General features: G+C 46.1%; 1 protein-coding gene across 8 annotated transcripts in view; it reads left to right on the plus strand.

Moving 5' to 3' along the window:
• Positions 1 to 18,043, plus strand: part of LOC145504408 (BEN domain-containing protein 5) — a 1,377,102-nt gene that overhangs the window by 1,240,888 nt on the left and 118,171 nt on the right. For all 8 annotated transcript variants that reach the window (XR_014052189.1, XM_081485144.1, XM_081485143.1 and 5 more), the window contains one exon: positions 15,913 to 16,024. Coding sequence is in view for 7 of the 8 variants with exons in the window: in XM_081485144.1 (XP_081341270.1) it covers positions 15,913 to 16,024 (112 nt within the window). In the remaining variant the exon portion in view is untranslated. The remainder of the gene's footprint in view (positions 1 to 15,912; positions 16,025 to 18,043) is intronic.

Raw genomic sequence — 18,043 nt, forward strand, 5'->3', positions numbered from 1 at the left:
AGCCCTTGCCCCAGTTTGTAATCACATGCTTATTTATTGAATGATTGTCTCCACCTTTAGACTGTAAGCTCCCTGAAGTCAGGACTTTATCCCCAAAGCCTGGCACAGTGCCCAGGACAGAACCAGCCTTTGATGTATAATTATCCAAATGAGTCAATAAACTCCAGAGCAGTGCTTAGTAACTAGGAAATGGCACAGGGGCTTCCCTGGTGGCTCAGACGGTAAAGAATCTGCCTGCAATGCAGAAGATGTGGATTTGATCCCTGGATTGGGAAGATCCCCTGGAGAAGGAAATGGCTACCCGCTCCGGTATTCTTGCCTGGAGCTGCATCCACAGGTAGAGCAATCATCGCCAGATGCCCTCAGCTCCCAACCCTTTACTTTCAGCAGTTCAGCCTCCTAACTCTGGTTGTTTTGACCTTATGCTGTTGTGATGTAAACACTATAGTGAGCTGCTCTAATGATTTAGTGAACTTTGGGTTCAGAGCCACACTTAGTTCTTGTATAGGGCATTACACTTAGAAACCACCTTGGATCATTACCACAACTCTTTGAGAAACGAAAGTCAATTTTTATTATATCCATTTGAGCTAAGGGGAAACCAAGTCTGCAGAGGTGAAGAGCTGTGTTTAAGGTCCCTTGGTGTGTTCCGGGCTCCCTACACTGCAAGACACTGCCTGTGTCCTACAAGCTGGAGGCAGACGCAGAGAACTAGCAGACTAGCTTTCCCTACTCTCCTGAGCCTTCTCATCCTGGGGCAAGACCCTTCCCTCCCCAGCTTCAGTTCCCCTCTGCCCTCTTGGAAGACGAAAATGAAGTGCAGGATACTTCTCATCATTTAGCAGAGGCGCTGGAGATAGGCTCTGTCAAGAATGGTACAGCTACAGCACAGATGAACCTGCGGGATGTTATGCTAAGCGAAATAAGCCAGACACAAAAAGACAGATATTTTATGATTCCACTAATATGAAGTACTTAAAAGTAGTCAAAATCATAGAGACAGAAAGTAGAATGGTGATTTCCAAGGGCTGGCTGGTGGGGCTGGGGGAGGAGAGTTATCGTTTAATGGATATAGAGTTTCAGTTTTACAAGAGGAAAGGGTTTGGAGATAGCTGGTGGTGATGGTTGCACAACATTGTAAACGTATTTAATACCACTGAGTTGTACACTTAAAAATGACTAAAATGGTACATTTTATGTTATGTGCATTTTATCACAATGGAAAAATAGTGGTATAACATATCAGTGCAATTTGAGCATCTTTGGAGAGGTTTAGGGGGGAATCTCAGGCCTGGAAGGATGGAGGGATAAACACTGTAACTTCAGGTACTTGTAGAGCCAAGAGTTACAAGGCAGAGGGTGACAGGCCTTTGGTGTCCAGGGTGACGGGCTGAGTTGGTCTCTGGTTGTTGGGGGCTCTCGCCGTCCTGCAGTAGGTTGGCCATTCTCTCCATCACCTCCTCCTCCCCACCACTCCCTTTGTAGAGGAGACACCCTCCATCCCTACCTGTACCCCACTGAGCCTGTGTGATGTGCAATTTTCCTTGCAGCTGAGAAACAGACTCTCCATCTCCATATGACAATATGAAACTCTGCATTAGGTTTGCATTTCTTAATTAGGTGCTTGTCATTGTGTATTCCATAGAGTCACGTATAAGTAAATAGTCGTAGACCTTTGAATAAATTTATTGGTTTTATTTATGTTTCTGGGCATAAAAATCTATAATTACCAGGTACAGCCTCCGTATAACTGGTATTTAATGACAATTACTTTTTGTTACCATAGAAATGAATCCAACGTAGTTACCCATAATTTCTCATTTCCCAAACCTCACACATGCTGAATTGCAATATTACCATAGTAATTGCCTATTAGTCATCATAAAATACGCAGTTACCCAAAAGATATCAGGATGCTGTGAAATTTCTCATCTTTGGGAAGCCTCAGTGCTTCTTGAAAGTGTGGAGGTGGGGAGAGGAACAGACCTCCACGGGTGGTGCAGAAATGATTCAGCTTTATCGCACGGCGCTGCAGACCCCGCAGTGGAAACGGATGCTGCTACAACCCGCAGACTTGCAACACATTCTGTCTGTTGGCCCTGGTGAGCTTTACGTAGCAAAGAGCGCTCCAGCACAGTAAATCCAATTTAACTAAGGTTTGTCGAGGGCCTGCTGAGTGTCAGGCCCTGTGCTGCGCCTTAGGGAAGCAGATGGAGATCAGATGCAGCCTTTGGCAATAAGAGGCCCAGTATTTGTACTAGAGGGGTGTGTGTCATGCTGTGGAAGCCTGGACATCATCAGAGCTAGTGTCTAAGTGCCTACTAACCACACGTTATATATATCATCCCTGCTAACACTCAAAACAACCCTGAGGTGGAGGTAGTATTATGGTCCCTTTTTAATTAGAGAAGCAAATTGAGGCCCAAAGAGCTTGCCCCAGGTCCCCTAGCAGGAAGGGTCAGATCAGGTTTATGAATCCAAGCTGGCCAAGCCTAGCCTGCTACAAATTAAACCAATGGCTACACTGTATCCTGAAAGCAGGGAGTGCTTCCTTCTGACTAGGGGTAATGAGGGAAGGTTTTTGAAGACTGTATATAGTCCACCAGACATAGAAGTGATATAAGGAGAGATTTTTACAGCAGTCGTCCTTACATATGGCAGAGGGTAAAACACCAGGGGAGGTGTTTCCAACACACACATACACACACTCACAAACACAAACATAACACACATATAGATATACGCATAGAGACACGTACACACATGCATGCACAGACGCTGTAACCGACCAACCCCACTCACCTCAATACCCAAAGAAGGAAGCATTCTTAACTGTCCAAAATAGAACAGAACACAAAATTAGCTACGTAAAAAATGCGTCAGTATTCTATTTGTTCTTTGACAAGCATAAAACTGCATTTTTCTTCAACTGGAAGTAAGCGCAAAGATCCACTGCAAATTGCCTCACCAAGCAGTATCTGCCAGCCCCTTCTCACTAGGCCTCCTTCCCACACAGGCCACATGCCCGTGCCCCTCACCCCGACCCCGCCACCTTGCTGCCTCTCAGCCTCTTCAGCCTTGGAGTGGGATGGGGCCTCAGAGATAGCTTGTCCAGGGCCCCACCCAGGGCAGGGGCACTTTAAGAAGTGCCGCACTGATGCCAGCTCTGACTGTTAGAGAGTGTTTATATCCACGCTAAACTTGCCAGCCATCATTTCTGCTTTCTGCCCCTGAAGGATTAGTCAGGTTCGATCCATCTTTTATGTGGTAGCCTTTCAGCTATTTGAGGATTGTGTGTCCCCACGCCTCCCCACTCCTCAGTCACTCCAACCACTGCCAGCTCCCGTTCTCCTGGCTGAACATCCCCAAAGCTTTACAACTTTTCATATGTGATCTGAAATCCAGTCCTCTCCACGTCCTTCCTGCTGTCTTCTGAACATGCTCCAGATGTTCATTATGGTCTATATTTGAGACATGGTGTCCAGGATGGAAAAGTTATAATGATGAATGTTGATGATGATGATGGTGATGATAGTCATGGTGATGATGACAATGATGGTGATGATGGTGGTGCTGATGATGATGATGACAATAATGATGTAGATGATGGTGATAGTGATGACGATGATAATGGTGATGATGAATAGCCTATTGAACCTCCCGGATCTGGCCTTATTCCAGGTATTTTGCATGTATTGTTTTATTTAATTCTTACAACAGCTCTATTATTATTCTCATTTTACAGATGAGGAGACTGAGGCATAGGTAGATTAGGTAACTCCCTTAAGTTCATAGAGCTAGCTAGTGGCACAGGAGAAGGAAGGAATCATCACAAGCCTAATTCTGGGACATACTTCTCCTGGTACAACCTACTTGCCCATCGCTATCTGACATTGACCTCTTGTCAACCTCAATCCTTCCACTTGCATTCCTGCTAAGTCACGACCCCCGTGCTTCAACCAGCGCTCTCCACCCTTCCTTCTCTGAGAACCTTACAAGAAACCGTAGACTGGGCAGAAATCACACTCCTCCTTTGAACAAAGAGGAAACCAAGCCACAGAGAGGCTAAGTAACTTGCTCAAGGTCACACAGTATGTGAGTCACATAGTTTTTCAAGATGAAGTGCAAGTGACACAGGGGCCAGACCAAGCCTTGCCTCCCAAAGACTCTCTCCCATTTTATATAACCTGAGTGATGTTTCTACAGAGGCTGAAAGGACACTGGGGCTGGCAGTGTAATCAGGTGTCTAACCCACGAGTGCACACCGCCAAAACCAATTATTCAAATGAGCTTCCCAGCCAGGTTCCGTAGAAAAGGCCAGATGGCTAGATGTCTGTTGAGACTGCTCCCCATCTCTGTCTCTTCAAGTAGCCTTTCAAAGTTAGAGTTGATATGGGGTTGATTTTAATAATTGATTCTACAGTGAAGACAGGCCTCTGTGGAGACAGTTACCCAGAATTAGGGGTTGGGGAGTCCGGAGGAGCAAAATATTGTGATAGAATCAAGAACTTCATGGGTCCCAGTCTTAGTTCCTAAACCACTGATGGGATAGTGTCAGTGCCGTGTGCAACCCTTTGGGGGCTCCCTGTAAACCATCAGAAGGAACCTGTACTCCTCAGCCTTGTCTCCTAGGTGGGCACAGCATTCAGGAAGCTCTTCCTCAGCCTCACCTCCCACCGTCTGCCTTTCTGGTGTTCAGTGGCTCAGTGGGCTCTTTGTGACCCCATGGACTGCAGCATGCCAGGCTTCCCTGTCCTTCATTATCTCCCTTGCCCCATGCTCAAATGCTCACTCAGCAAGTACTTTGTCCCAAGCATCAGCTGGGGACCTGTGGTGGGCTTGGCCCATGCTTGCCCTCGGGGAGCAGGGGCTGGTGAGATGGATCTTGAGGGGTGAGTGGGAGTTAGCCAGATAAAGAGATTGGCAACACATTCTCAACCAAAAGACTAATACTGTTAAATAACAACAGTGATTATAATAATGCAAGCATGAATGGAATTTTACAAGCTGTCAGACCCTATTCTAATAATTTTTAATGTATTATCCCCCCTGGAGATGTACGGGTGATAACTCATCATGCTTCTGCTCCCACTCTCAGCCTACTACCACCCATGTAGGAGGAGATACAGGGATCAGAAAGATAGAGGTCAGAATGTTAACTTTATTGTTGACAGAAGCAGGATTTGGAAGGCATAGCTTGTATCTGTAGCTAAAACTGGCCTTCTTATACTTCACCCCCAAATTCAACTTCCCCACCATCCACAATTAAAAGATGCTTGCTTCTTGGAATTAAAGTTATGACAAACTTAGACAGCATATTAAAAAGCAGAGATATCATTTTGCCAACAAAGGTCCATCTAGTCAAAGCTATGGTTTTTCCAGTAGTCATGTATAGATGTGAGAGTGGGACCATAAAGAAGACTGAGTGCTAAGGAATTGTTTCTTTTGAACTGTGGTGCTGGAGAAGACTCTTGTGAGTCCCTTGGACAGCAAGGAGATCAAACCAGTCAATCCTAAAGAAAATCAACCATGAATATTCATTGGAAGGACTGATGCTGAAACTGAAACTCCAGTCCTTCAGCCACCTGATACAAAGAGCCAACTTACTGGAAAAGACCCTGATGCTAGGAAAAATTGAGGGCAGGAGGAGAAGCAGGCAACAGAGGATGAGATGATTGGATGGCATCATTGACTCAATGGACATGAGTTTGAGCAAACTCTGAAGATAGTCAAGGACAGGGAAGCCTGGCATGCTGCAGTCCATGGGGTCACAAAGTGACTGAGCGACTGAACAACAAAAACCAGCCACAAGCCGAGCAGCAAGTGAGAAGGCATACCAAGGGGAGGAGGGGAGGCCAGAACAGACCCTTCCTGAGGGTAGCAGATCTAACAGGCTGCGCCAGGAGGGCCAAGCCCAACAAATTCTGCTCCTTCCCCCTGCTTGACCCATCAGATAAGTTCCGTCCCTCCCTCAGGAAGAGGAAGAGAGGAGATGGAGGTAAAGAGCCATTCCCCTTATTTCTGGGGACTAAAAGCCCCACTACGATTGAAAAGGGGACTTGCTCCCCAAAACCCTAGGAAACTATGAAGTGGGTCCTCGTGTTATCTCATTTTACAGACAAGGAAATTGAAGCACAGAGAACAGTGAACTCATTGCCTGAAGTCCCATGGGAGGGAGATCCAGGGGTCCAAACCAAAGAGCTGACTCTGAGCCCAAGTGTTCAGTCTCTGAGACCTGCTGCCTGAACCCCAAGTGAGCAGGAGCCCTGGGCACCACTAGGTGGTCTGGCATGGCTGGTGCCCATGGTCAGGACTGCAGCGTACAATGTAGGTTCACACACTGAACAAAGGCTAAGGGGGCAGGTGGAAGCTGACAAGCCTGGCCACTTGGAGATTTTACACCAGCCCGCAGAAAGGGGTGCATTTTGTAACTAGCTCATAAGACATATAATGTGCAAGGCTTGTGTGTAGAGGGTGGGGGACATGATGCAAGAAGCTGGAGAAATAAGTAGGGACCAGTTTGTGGGGGATCCTGAGTGTCACACCAAGAATGAAACCATAAGACTAGCTAACACGTATGTAGCGCTTATCTCAAACAAGGCAGTATGCCCAGTGTTTACGTGACTGATCTCATTCAATCCTTTAAACAACCCTCTGAGGCAGGCAGAATCCATATTTTGCAGATCAGGCCTGAGGCCCAGAGAGGTTAAACCACCAGCTGATCCATGGCCACACCGGGATCTTACTCAGGCAGCGTGGCTCTGGAGTCCACATTTGCAACCAAAGGCCACTTCTCAGGCTCACACCATGTGGGCAAGGGTCTTGGCAGTTTCCAGATCTGTGAAGATCTAAAGGACTTATCTTCCCTCCAGTGCTTCCTCTGCCCCTTTTCAGTAAAGAAATGGAAATAGTTGATTCCTGGCCCCAGGGGCTGGGGTTTTTCCCAGGTGGCTCAGTGGTAAAGAACATGCCTGCCAATGCAGGAGATGTGGGTTTGGTCCCCAGGTTGGGAAGATCCCCTGAAGAAGGAAATGGCAATCCACTCCAGTATTCTTGCTTGGAAAATCCTATGGACAGAGGAGCCTGGTGGGCTACAGTCCAAGGGGTTACAAAGAGTCAGACTCAACTTAGTGACTAAACAACAAGCCTCAAGGGTCTTTAGACAATGTGCCCTCTTGAGCCTTTAAAATGGTTCTCTACTCTTTGTCAGTGTTCTTTATAGAGAGAAAAATAATCCATCAGTTCTGAAATTGACTTTCAGCTCTACCCTTACATAGCTGTGTGACCTTGGTATCAGTTTTCCCACCTTGAAATATGGAAGTTGGGTTTTATGAAATCTTAGGTCCTTCTGATTGGTGACTGGCTCTCAGAATTGCTTTCAGTCTCAGTGTGGAAATCCCCCAAAGTCCAGCAGGAGCCTAGAAGGAGGAGGCTGAATCCCGGAGCACATGCCTTCCACAGGATGGGAGAGGGTGCTCCAACACTTCTCCTTGTCCACTAGGAATAAGCTCTGGGAGAAGGGGCACCAGAGAGTCTAGGGTTAGAGACAACCCTTTTCCCAGATGTGGTCTCAGCACCCCCTTCCCCAATCCTACCATCTTGCCAGAAGGACCACCACAACAGGGTCAAGACCTTGCTGACCCTTAGGGGTCAGAACCCTGAGTGCTCATCCTGGCTCTGCTGCGAAACTTGGGCATAGCCAGGGCCACCTCCCGTGGACATGCAGTTTGTGGACAGCACACAGGCTCCTGGTCCAGGGGTCAAGGTGGTCTGTGACTTTACTCCCATCTGGCCAGAGCAAGTGCCCACCCGGATGGGTACCTGTTTCTAAGTTGTCAACCAGGAGTGACGGGCAGTTTGGCCATTTGCATAAAGGTACCTTTCATGCTAGGTCCTGCTTGAGGCCCAGTTTCTCCATTTAAAAGTTAAGGGTGTTGCATCCACCCCTCAGCTCATGTGAGTCCCTCTGTCAGGCACTGAACTGACTCCCAGGGCTGCTACAAGAGACTAGGGTGATGGTTAAGAACATAGGCTTTAGGTTCAAGTCCTGTCTCTGTCCCTTATTCTTACTGGGCTAAGGGCAAATTACTTAACCTTTTTGTTTATTTCCATTTCTTCAGATTACTGTGAGTTGGCTATGTACCTGACACTGGGCTAACGCTGAAGACTCAATGGCAGGTGAAATTGATTTAGCTCTGCCCCGCCAATGCTTTTAGGTCTCTGAGAAAAACATGAATTTGTCCAAGATCATAAAATGACTCAGTGGTAGATCTGGGACTCAAACCCAAATTCTTCTGAGTTGGAACCTATGTAATTATCTATCCTCCTCTCGCCTCCACAGCCTGGGCCACATCCATGTTGAGATCATGTAAGAAGGAACATGAGGGAAGTGCTTTAAACATCTCAGTGATGGTGATGGGGAGTGGGTTGATATAACTGCCCCTTGTGTGCATGTTTGGGACAAAGAACACTGCCCACTACCCTCTGTTTCCACTGCAGTGGGGCCCAGCCCACCTGCTAAGCATTTTGCAGCAGCTGTTGATGATAGATTGCCTGGCATTCTGACACTGGCCAATCAATAGAGCTGGAAGTTGCCTTGGGCCAAGGGCAATTGAATCCCAACCTTTTAGTGGCATTAAATAAAGCAATATTTATTTTGCTTTTGGTGCAAATATGCTTAACCCAATTCAGCTCATTGATAATGCTGAAAAACTGCTGTGTTTAGGGGACAATTGTGTGCATGCCCCATATATCTCCACTTGTCCACACCACCCTTCCAGGATCACACGGCCCCACATACTCAGGGTGAGGTTGATCTGGAGCCACCAAGCTGCCTCCCTCTCTACCCTTTAGAGGAGATGAAAAGGAAATCATAAGGAGGGGAATTAAAATCATTGCTCTTGTTCCAGCTGCCATTGTTGCAACAGGGATGAGGTGTGGTGTCCTTCACAAGATGGAGCTCTTTATTTGCCATTTAAATAATGTTCTCCAGAACCATTTTATCTCTGCCATTGGGCATAGGAGGAGGAGAGCAGTACAGGAAGAACAGACAAAGGAATAGCCTAACATCTGTTTCATAGATCACATAACCTCCTTGATGGCTGGAGGGACTGCAAAAGGTCACTGGGTTCAGTCAGACCGGTGTTTGAATCCCAGCTCTGTATTCTGCTAAGTCGCTTCAGTCGTATCCGACTCTGTGTGACCCCATAGATGTCAGCCCACCAGGCTCCTCCATCCCTGGGATTCTCCAGGCAAGAATACTGGAGTGGGTTGCCATTTCCTTCTCCAATGCATGCATGCATGCTAAGTTGCTTCAGTCATGTCTGACTCTGTGCGACCCTATGGACAGCAGCCCACCAGGCTCCTCTGTCCACGGGATTTTCCAGGCAAGAATACTGGAGTGGGTTGCCATTTCTTTCTCTGCTCTATATTCTAGTGGTTGTCAAATGACCTTCTCAAGGTCATATCTCTCTTGGATTTTATTTGCTCATTTTTTAAATGGGGATAAATTCTACCTACCTCACTGGGTTATCGTGAGAGTATCTGGCATGTAACAAGTGCTTAAATACTTTTCAAAATATGTCTTCAAGTAATTATCTGAACCTTGTTTGCAAACCTTCAGGGTATTTGTTCATGCGTTTGTTCATCTATTCATTTACTAATTTATTCAATAGATATATTGAACCTTCTCTGCACTTGGGTCTATAGTATGCGAAGTTGGAATGGAGGTGGGCAAGATGACACAGACATAGTCCCCACCCTCACTGAGCTGACAGTTTGGAATAAAAAAGGAAAGATATTCAAGAGTATTTCCTGCTCAAGAGAAAGATGTTACATATTACATGAATAGTCCATGAAATTCTCCAGGCCAGAATGCTGGAGTGGTAGCCTTTCCCTTCTCCAGGGGATCTTCCCAACCCAGGGATTGAACCCAGGTCTCCCACGTTGCAGGCAGATTCTTTACCAGCTGAGCCACAAGGGAAGCCCAAGAATACTGGAGTGGGTAGCCTATCCCTTCTCCAGGGGTCTTCCTGATCCAGGAATCAAACCGGGTCTCCTGCATTGCAGGTGGATTCTTTACCAACTGAGTTACCAGGGAAGCCATATATTACACAGTTATTTATAAACTTGACTTTAATAAATTTGAATTTTTTAGAATGGTCCTAATGTCGAATATTCTATCTCATTGGTCCCATAAATAGCCCCACTTGTGTCAGAACTTGGGTCCTGATTTTGAGCTCATTCAGAAATTTTACCTTGAAAATAAGTAACAAAATAATAGAGGACCAAGGAGAGAGAGGCCCAGAGTAGAAACCCTGGCTTTCACACTCAGTGACTCTAAAGTGGTGATCATAGAGGTAAAAGCCAGGCATCTGGAGGTCATCTTGTTCATTCCTCTGTCTTTAGGCAGTTGATTTGGGTCCTGAAACCACTGATGAGAAAGAACCTGCACCAGCTCATGATCCAGTGAAGGACACAAGCATAACACTCTTAGGAATGTGTAGAATTTCCCTGACTTCATACATGCCACCAACTCTGGAATGTTCTCTCTTGTCTTGACTTTGACAAACTTCCCATCTTCTCTTCAAAGCTCTGAGCAACATGAGAACTCTTAGAGGCAAGGATTGGGTCTGATGCAAATCTCAAATGTTGGAAAACTCATGCAATAAATGTTAAGATATTGGTAATTCTTTTCTATTTGGTATTTCTTTTAAAAATTGTATCAATCCCTTTCCTAGCCTATGTTATTCTCTTTGTATTTTAACCTAACCTTATTCAAAATGTATGCTTCTTGCAACTCCCTAGCTTCGGAGGTAAAGCCCAGTTACTGACGCCTTTGAATCATTTAATGAGAGAGCTGGAAGTGTCCTTTATGCATGAAGTGTAGCCCCTCATTCTACAAAGTGCATGGAGCCTAGGAGTGGGAGATGACTTTCCTAAGATGACATAGACTTAGAGATGAGACCTGTCCCCTGGCCCCTAGCCAGAGCTCCTGCAACTTTGCTAAGATGTTTCCTTCAATAAATATCAATCTTTCTACTGATAGACTGGTTGCCAATAGAAGCTTTCTTTAAAAATCAGCTCAAAAAGAACCCAGCACAGGTACTGCTGATTTAAGAGTTCCACGAATGCTTTAGCTTCTAAAGCACTCCAGGATTCTTGAGGATTGAGTTGCCTTTGAATCCCCAGCCATACTCTGCTTTCATCTGAAGGTTGGAACAAGGAGTGGATCTTTCAGGATCTCTCAGCAATAACACTTTTCCTTCTGTTTTGAATCGTACTTTTTTGAATCAGAGAGGCTCTGGGGAAGCAGCATGACCAGGTGTGAAGATCATGGCATCCAGGGCCAGGACACCTCTTGGATTCCAGTCTGGGCCCTGTGCAGTACTGGTTAGCTGACCTTGGAAGAATGGCTTCTTTTCTCTGGCCCTCAGTGCTCTCACTTGGAAAAAACGCAATCTGCCTGTGTGGCTGGATGTTTCTGAGAACTCTATCATAGGATATAGGAAAATGCTTGGGAAAGAATGAAATGTTCATTCAACAACTACATCCTTAATGTCTGCTATAGTCCAGGCTTTTGTCAGGCACAGGAATACAAACATGAATAAGACATCATCCTTGCACTTGAGGAATTCATGGTCCAGTGGGGAAGACAGACTCAACAATGACTATATCTTATGTGGTAGTCACCCTGATGGGGGGGTGGGGGTGGGCAATGGATGCCACGGAGCAGAGGAAAACACCCACCATGTGTTTGCAGAGAGTAAGTCAGCAAGCCTTCCTGGAGGAGATGATATTTAGGCTCAGACAATTTCAACAATATACCACGGTTACCACGGATGCCACTGTTATCACTGCTGCTGTTGCTGCTGCTGCTGCTGCTGCGTCGCGTCAGTCGCGTCCGACTCTGTGCGACCCCATAGATGGCAACCCACCAGGCTCCTCCATCCCTGGCCTTTATTCAATGTTCATTCTGTCTGAGAATTCTCCTGGGCCATTTGTAGACATTTGCTCATGTATGCAATCCAGGTCAAGGTTGTTATCTTCATTATACATATGATAAAACAGAAACCCAGAGGGGTTTTTAAAAAAGAAATTTTAAGGTCACATAGCTGGTAAGGAGTACAGCCAAAACTTAAGCCTAACTGACTTCCAAAGCTTCTAGTCTTCCCAACATAACCTCATTGTTTTGTGTTATTCTATGGGGCAAGGCTGAGACTGATGGAGAAAGTCACTGGAAGACAAATTTCAGCTAAAGACGGGGAAGATTTTCTTAACAGAGCTTTCCAAGAATGGGATAAGCTGTCTAGGGGGGTGGTGAATACCAGGGCCTGGCAGTGTCATGGAACAAGTGACTTGGCCCAGACGTTGCTGAAGGCATTCTTATTTGGAAGAGGGAGAAGTAGGTAAGCTAACCATCTCTAAGGAAACAGTTGTTTATGATTAAATCCTGTTATCAATGACAGTGTTCCCTTCCAAATTTTTAGGTGCTCAATGCAGGCTGGAAGAACTCTGTGGGAACAGCAATCAGATCAATGGTTTCGCCTACGTGGTGACCAGCCATTGGGAAGCAGACAATACAGAGGACCTGCTGGAGTTTTCCATAAATTTGCCCACAGAGCCATACCGTTAGGGATGCTTTCGGTTAAAGAAATAGGGACTGACCCTTCCACTTAAACAAAAAAATGAAATTTATAGGAAGGGGCTAATGGAATAAAGCAGAAGCTGGAGGTCCAGATTTGGAAAACAACCAACTAACAGAGTAGGTCTGGAGGACAGAAAAAATGGCTGTTGCCAGGAATACTCTGCCTCTGTTCCACCATAGCACTGCTTCATGACCCAGCTGCCAGCCTCGCATCACCTGATCCAAGTTTAAGTCCTGGGCAGAAGTAGCTGTGGCCTAAGTCTAGGTTTCTTGCTGCTCCCCTGACTGCCAGGTCATCTGGCCCATCTCTCTTGTGTGGTAAGAGAAAACGCACCACCACAGTCTCAGCATCTTGTAATGATAGAAGAATGAATTCTCCCCAACTCTGCTCCATCTAATCACGGTTAGATGCTGGCATTGGCAGAAGAAAATGGACAAATGCCTACTACATTAGGAGGGAACAGAACATGGATATGAACTCAGATGTGCCCGGTTTCCAGACTGGGAGAGAAAGCCAAGAGGTCATCCCTGACCACCACTGTCCACTGCCCACTCCAGCCCCTGATGGATCGCAAATCTATCAGTTTATGCCAGTCATACAGTGTGTAGCACAAAACCATGACAAAGTACAAGGAGACAACAACGTAACATTTTTATTGCCACCATGTGCCAGAACCTGTGTGAAGTTAAATTTGTTACATGTGTTACCTCATTTAATCCTCATCACAGGGTCCTGAATTATAAATAGACACTAGCCTGTGAGCAGACCTTCTTTCTCTAGACTGTTAGACTGTGTTTCTTGTGAGCACAGAATTGTGAGAATGTTCATAAGCTGATCATGACTTCACCCATTCTCTCAGGAAAATTGTATGTAGCCGCTCTGTGCTTCAGTTTCCACATGTGCAAAATGGGAATAATAATAGCACTCCCTCATAAGGCTGACATTAATGAAGTATTTTACACTTAGTAAAGTACTTAATTTTTGAGACTAACAATATCAGTAAGTGTTCTGTTGACTGTGACCCCTTGATTGTGATGGTAATGATATTGTAGCATGCATATAAAAGTCTGTTTCCACTCCACTATCAGTGAGAAGCCAACATGAGCACTTGATTCATCTAAATACAGAAATGTGAAGATAAAACAGTGAACCTCCTTGCCAGGCACTGGAAGCCCTTATATTTCCCCTCCCACTCCCTTTATAATTCACTGTCACCACCTCCTCACTACATCCTCTGTGATTCGATCAAACCATTCCTCCAAAAGCCTGGGTGGCTTCATAATTCCTTTCTTTGCTTACACTTTTCCTTCTGCCCCCACACGTGCAAACATTCGTTCAGTAAGACCCAACTCAAATGGCTTCTCCTCAATGAAGTCCTTCCCCATGGGTCCCCACATTAATTATTCCCCCATGGGGTTCCCAGCCCGCTTATTTTAAGTGAGAGAGGAAATTATTATTATTTACGCCCCAACCACCTTGAAGGAGAGGTAGTCTTAGTGGTCCTACTGGTGGTCCCCAGGAGAGTCCTTTTAATTTTTTTTCTGAGCAAGTTGAGAGGTGGGAATGTACGTGTAATAAGTTGCAGTAGTAGTATATGGTTAGTCACTCAGTCGTGTCCAATTCTGAGACCCCATAGACTATAGCCCGCCAGGCTCCTCTGTCCATGGGATTTTCCAGGCAAGAATAATGGAGTGTGTTGCCATGCCCTCCTCCAGTGCATCTTCCCGATCCAGGGATCAAACCCAGGTCTCCTGCATTGCAGGCAGATTCTTTACCACCTGAGCCACCTGAGAGGGGGGTTAAATTTTATTACTTAAGGAGTAGAGGGAAGAGTTCAGGAAAAAGATGGGATGGATTAAATAGTAGGACAGAGACATAGAGAGAAAAAAGGGGACATTTGGGCAAAGAAAGGCCATCATCAGTTTTAAATCTGATTAAAAATCTGCAAAGAGCAGAATTTTATCCTACAGGTGATGGAGAATCATAGATTAATCTTGATCAAGAAAGCACCATCATCATCTGATGATCTGTGTGGGAGACATTCTGGAGATAGGAGAAGGATGGGTACAGTCATTTGAGTTGTGAGCAAGCACAGGGTTTCTGGAGTTGTCCCTCAGCCTGGGCTGGCCTGGAGAGTGCTTGTAGCATGCGAAGGTCCAGCAGATGGAGGCACAGACCCAGAGACCTGGGGAAGGTACCTCCTCCCAAGGACAAGCAGGGCTTTGAGTCGATCTGGAGGAAGAACAGGGGGAAGAGGGAGACGGGGAGATCACAGGTCACGGTCACTTGTCCTAGTGAAGTAATGAATGTGCCCAAGGGAGGTCATGGAAAAGGTGGGCAGGGTAGCTCTCATTGAGCAGGTGACCTGTGAGCTAAGATTGATGCTAAGTGAGAATGAATCCTGTACCTACCTGGAGGAAGAGACTTCCAGGCCGAGGACAAGCTGTACAAAAGTCCAGGGGCTGGAAGCACCCAGTGTGTTGGAGGAGCAGTAGGAGGCCAGAATCTGGCATAGAAGCAGCAGGGGGTGGTGGTAGGAGCTGAGCTCATAGCAGATAACAGGGGGGACCACATGGTCGCTTATAGCTGGTGGTAAGGACTTTGGTTTCTACTCTGCACCTAGTAGGAAACCGTTTGAGCAGAGAAGGGGCACAATCAGACTTATGTTTTAATAGAATCACCCTGCTTATTGTATGGGAAATGGGGGATGGGTATCTAGGATGAGAGGTAGGGTAGGAGGTACAGGGTGGCAACAAGACCATGTAAGAGAATATTACAATACTGAGCTTGGTCCAAGCTCAAGGTGACAGTGGTGGAGGTGATAAAGAAGTGCTGGGTTCTGAGTATATTTTGAAGGTAGACACAATGGACTGCCTGTGAGTGTGAGCCAGGGAGGAACAGTGGGGATGCCAGTGATTTGGGCCTGAGCCTTCTTTCTGGCCCTGTATAGGAGAAGCGCATGCATCTGTGATCTCAGGGCATGAACACGGAAGTGAGATGGCTCCACAGAAATATGTTTGACCCTCTCTGTGACTCAGTTTCTTTTCCTGTCAAGTGAGAATTATAATAGCAGTGCCCTCATAGTGTTGTTGAAAGTAACTGAATTAATACATGTAAAATATGCTCAGTGCTGTCTCTGGCCAAAAAAAAAAATGTGCACTAGGTAAGTGACATAATGACTGCTCCCGCTCCTAACTGCATTTTGGAGAAGCAAGAAGCTTGGCTTGTCCTCTGTGTACTGACTCTGACTTTGGGTACTGCCTAGGTGCTCTCTGATGGGGTTTGACCTGAACCGCCACTGGCTGGATCCCTCTCCGTGGGCCCACCCCACCCTGCATGGGGTGAAACAGCTCATCATTCAGATGTACAACGACCCCGTGAGTAACTGAACCTCCTCAGCAATTGCTGGTCTGACGGCTTGATCTGGAATGGGGGCGATGTGGTTCTGGGACAGTCCACCAGGGGCTGCAAATGAGGAATTTAGGGCCAAAGTCAGGGAGGGACGAGGCCTGCTGGTCTCTTCTCTGAACTGGACAAGTGCCTTCCCCACCCCTCACAAACACCTGCTTCAATTGTGGAGATCTCCTGGGATGAAAGAAATATACCCACTTACATTTGTCAGGGCTCTTGGGTTGCAAGCAAAAGAAATACAACTTGTGCTAATTTACAAAGAAGAGAGAATGTTTTAGAAGAGTCCCAGAGCCTCATATAGGCAAAGACTGCAGCCTGGCCTCCTGTACCTGTAGGAAACATGTGCCAAGTATCACATCCAGCACCTCTTCCACTAGGGAGAGTGACTCACTCTCATATTTTCGGTCCAGTTCCAAGTGGACTGTGCTTGGCCTGACTGGGAGGGCACGGCCACCTCTAGGCAAGGCAGCTCTGGCCCGAGAGGCGAGCATCTGTCAGGACAGGGGAGCCTCACTGGAGTCATGTAGCCTAACTTGCAGTGTGTGGTGTAGTGATGAACCTATTCCCAGATAAAAGGAGCTGCTATTCCAGGAAGAAGGAGGACAGGGAGGTCCACACTGAGTTTGTTCATAGGGGCAAGACTTTGTGAAAAATAGGAGAAGGTATTGGGGTTTCCTAGCTGAAAGAACTCTCTGAAGAGTTATGAGAGAGGACAGACTTCTTCCAGTTGGAGCCAAAGCAAGAGGTAAGGCCGATAGAGAAACAGAGCTATTTAACCATTAGAGCTGCCCGATGATGGAACGGGTGTGTGAGCTGTGAACTTGGCCTTACTTAAAGTGTTCAACTTGAAGCTAAATGACACTGTCAAAAATAGTGCATAGAAAAGACTCAATTGTTTGGGAGACATTATAGTGAGATTATTTCCAAGTCTCTTCCAACGTTGATGACCGTGCCTTATGACCCTTGGCTGCCATCAGGTGACAGACATGACTGCTAAGTCAGAGTTGGGGTATTTTGGTGTACACCTGTGTACCACATTTCACTTGCGTTCTTTGAAGATGCCAATAAGAATATCCTAAATTAAAGAGCAGTCTTTATTGGCCAGACAAAAATGTGTACATAAAAGCAAATGTATTTATCTTGTTTTTACAAGCAAGGATTCGTAAAAAAGTAAGTGCTTAGGTGCAAAGTAGTTAACTCAGCAGCCATCTTGATCCTCCTCTGGGAACTTTGCCTCCCTAGGTCTTTTACAGCCCACTGGCCATGAGGGCTTAGATAGCCACAGCTTTAGTATATCTGCTTCTTTCTCCAACTCACCCCTTCTTTTCTACAAAAGACGCTGTTAGCTGTGCTCACCAAACTCCATTATTACCCTGAACTCTTGATCCATCCTGACGAACTTTCCCGGCAGAGAGAAGCTGCTTCTAAATTTTGCAGGTGTCTGTTGTCAACTGAGTTCTTCCTCTCAGAGCTCCGTGTTAACTGCAACCTCCCTGATAGAATCGCCACACCTCCTTCTTCTGCCATCTCCTTCTTAAAGAGAACAGCCTCCACATTTTTTCTGATATGGATAATAATACGTATTCAATAGCTATATGTTGAGTTGAACTGGACTGAACATGGTAAATCCTGTTAGGCCCACTGTAATATGGTTTATAGATTCCAAGCAGCTATTCACAGAAGGAATAAAGAGACATGACCAAAGAAAACAGATGAGAGAGGAGAGATGACAGAGTGGGGGCCACGGAACAAAGTGGTGTTTTAGGTGAATCCCCAAGGAGAGCACTAGGGGAGGAACCAAAGGGAGGGTGTCAGGTTTGTTAAAGAGAAGAGACCATCATCAGTCTGAAGTCACTGATTTGCTCCCAGGTAACCGGGCACTTGATCCTGTTACGGAACATGATCAGGGGTTTCGGGGGTATTAGGATATTCTTTGCGCCATGAGTAGGTTGATCATCAGCAGGTTGGTGATCAACACACTTAGA

Source organism: Giraffa tippelskirchi, chromosome 5, assembly GCF_054371585.1.
Source record: "Giraffa tippelskirchi isolate mGirTip1 chromosome 5, T2T-mGirTip1v1.2.pri, whole genome shotgun sequence".
NCBI classification, from domain to species: Eukaryota; Metazoa; Chordata; class Mammalia; order Artiodactyla; family Giraffidae; genus Giraffa; species Giraffa tippelskirchi.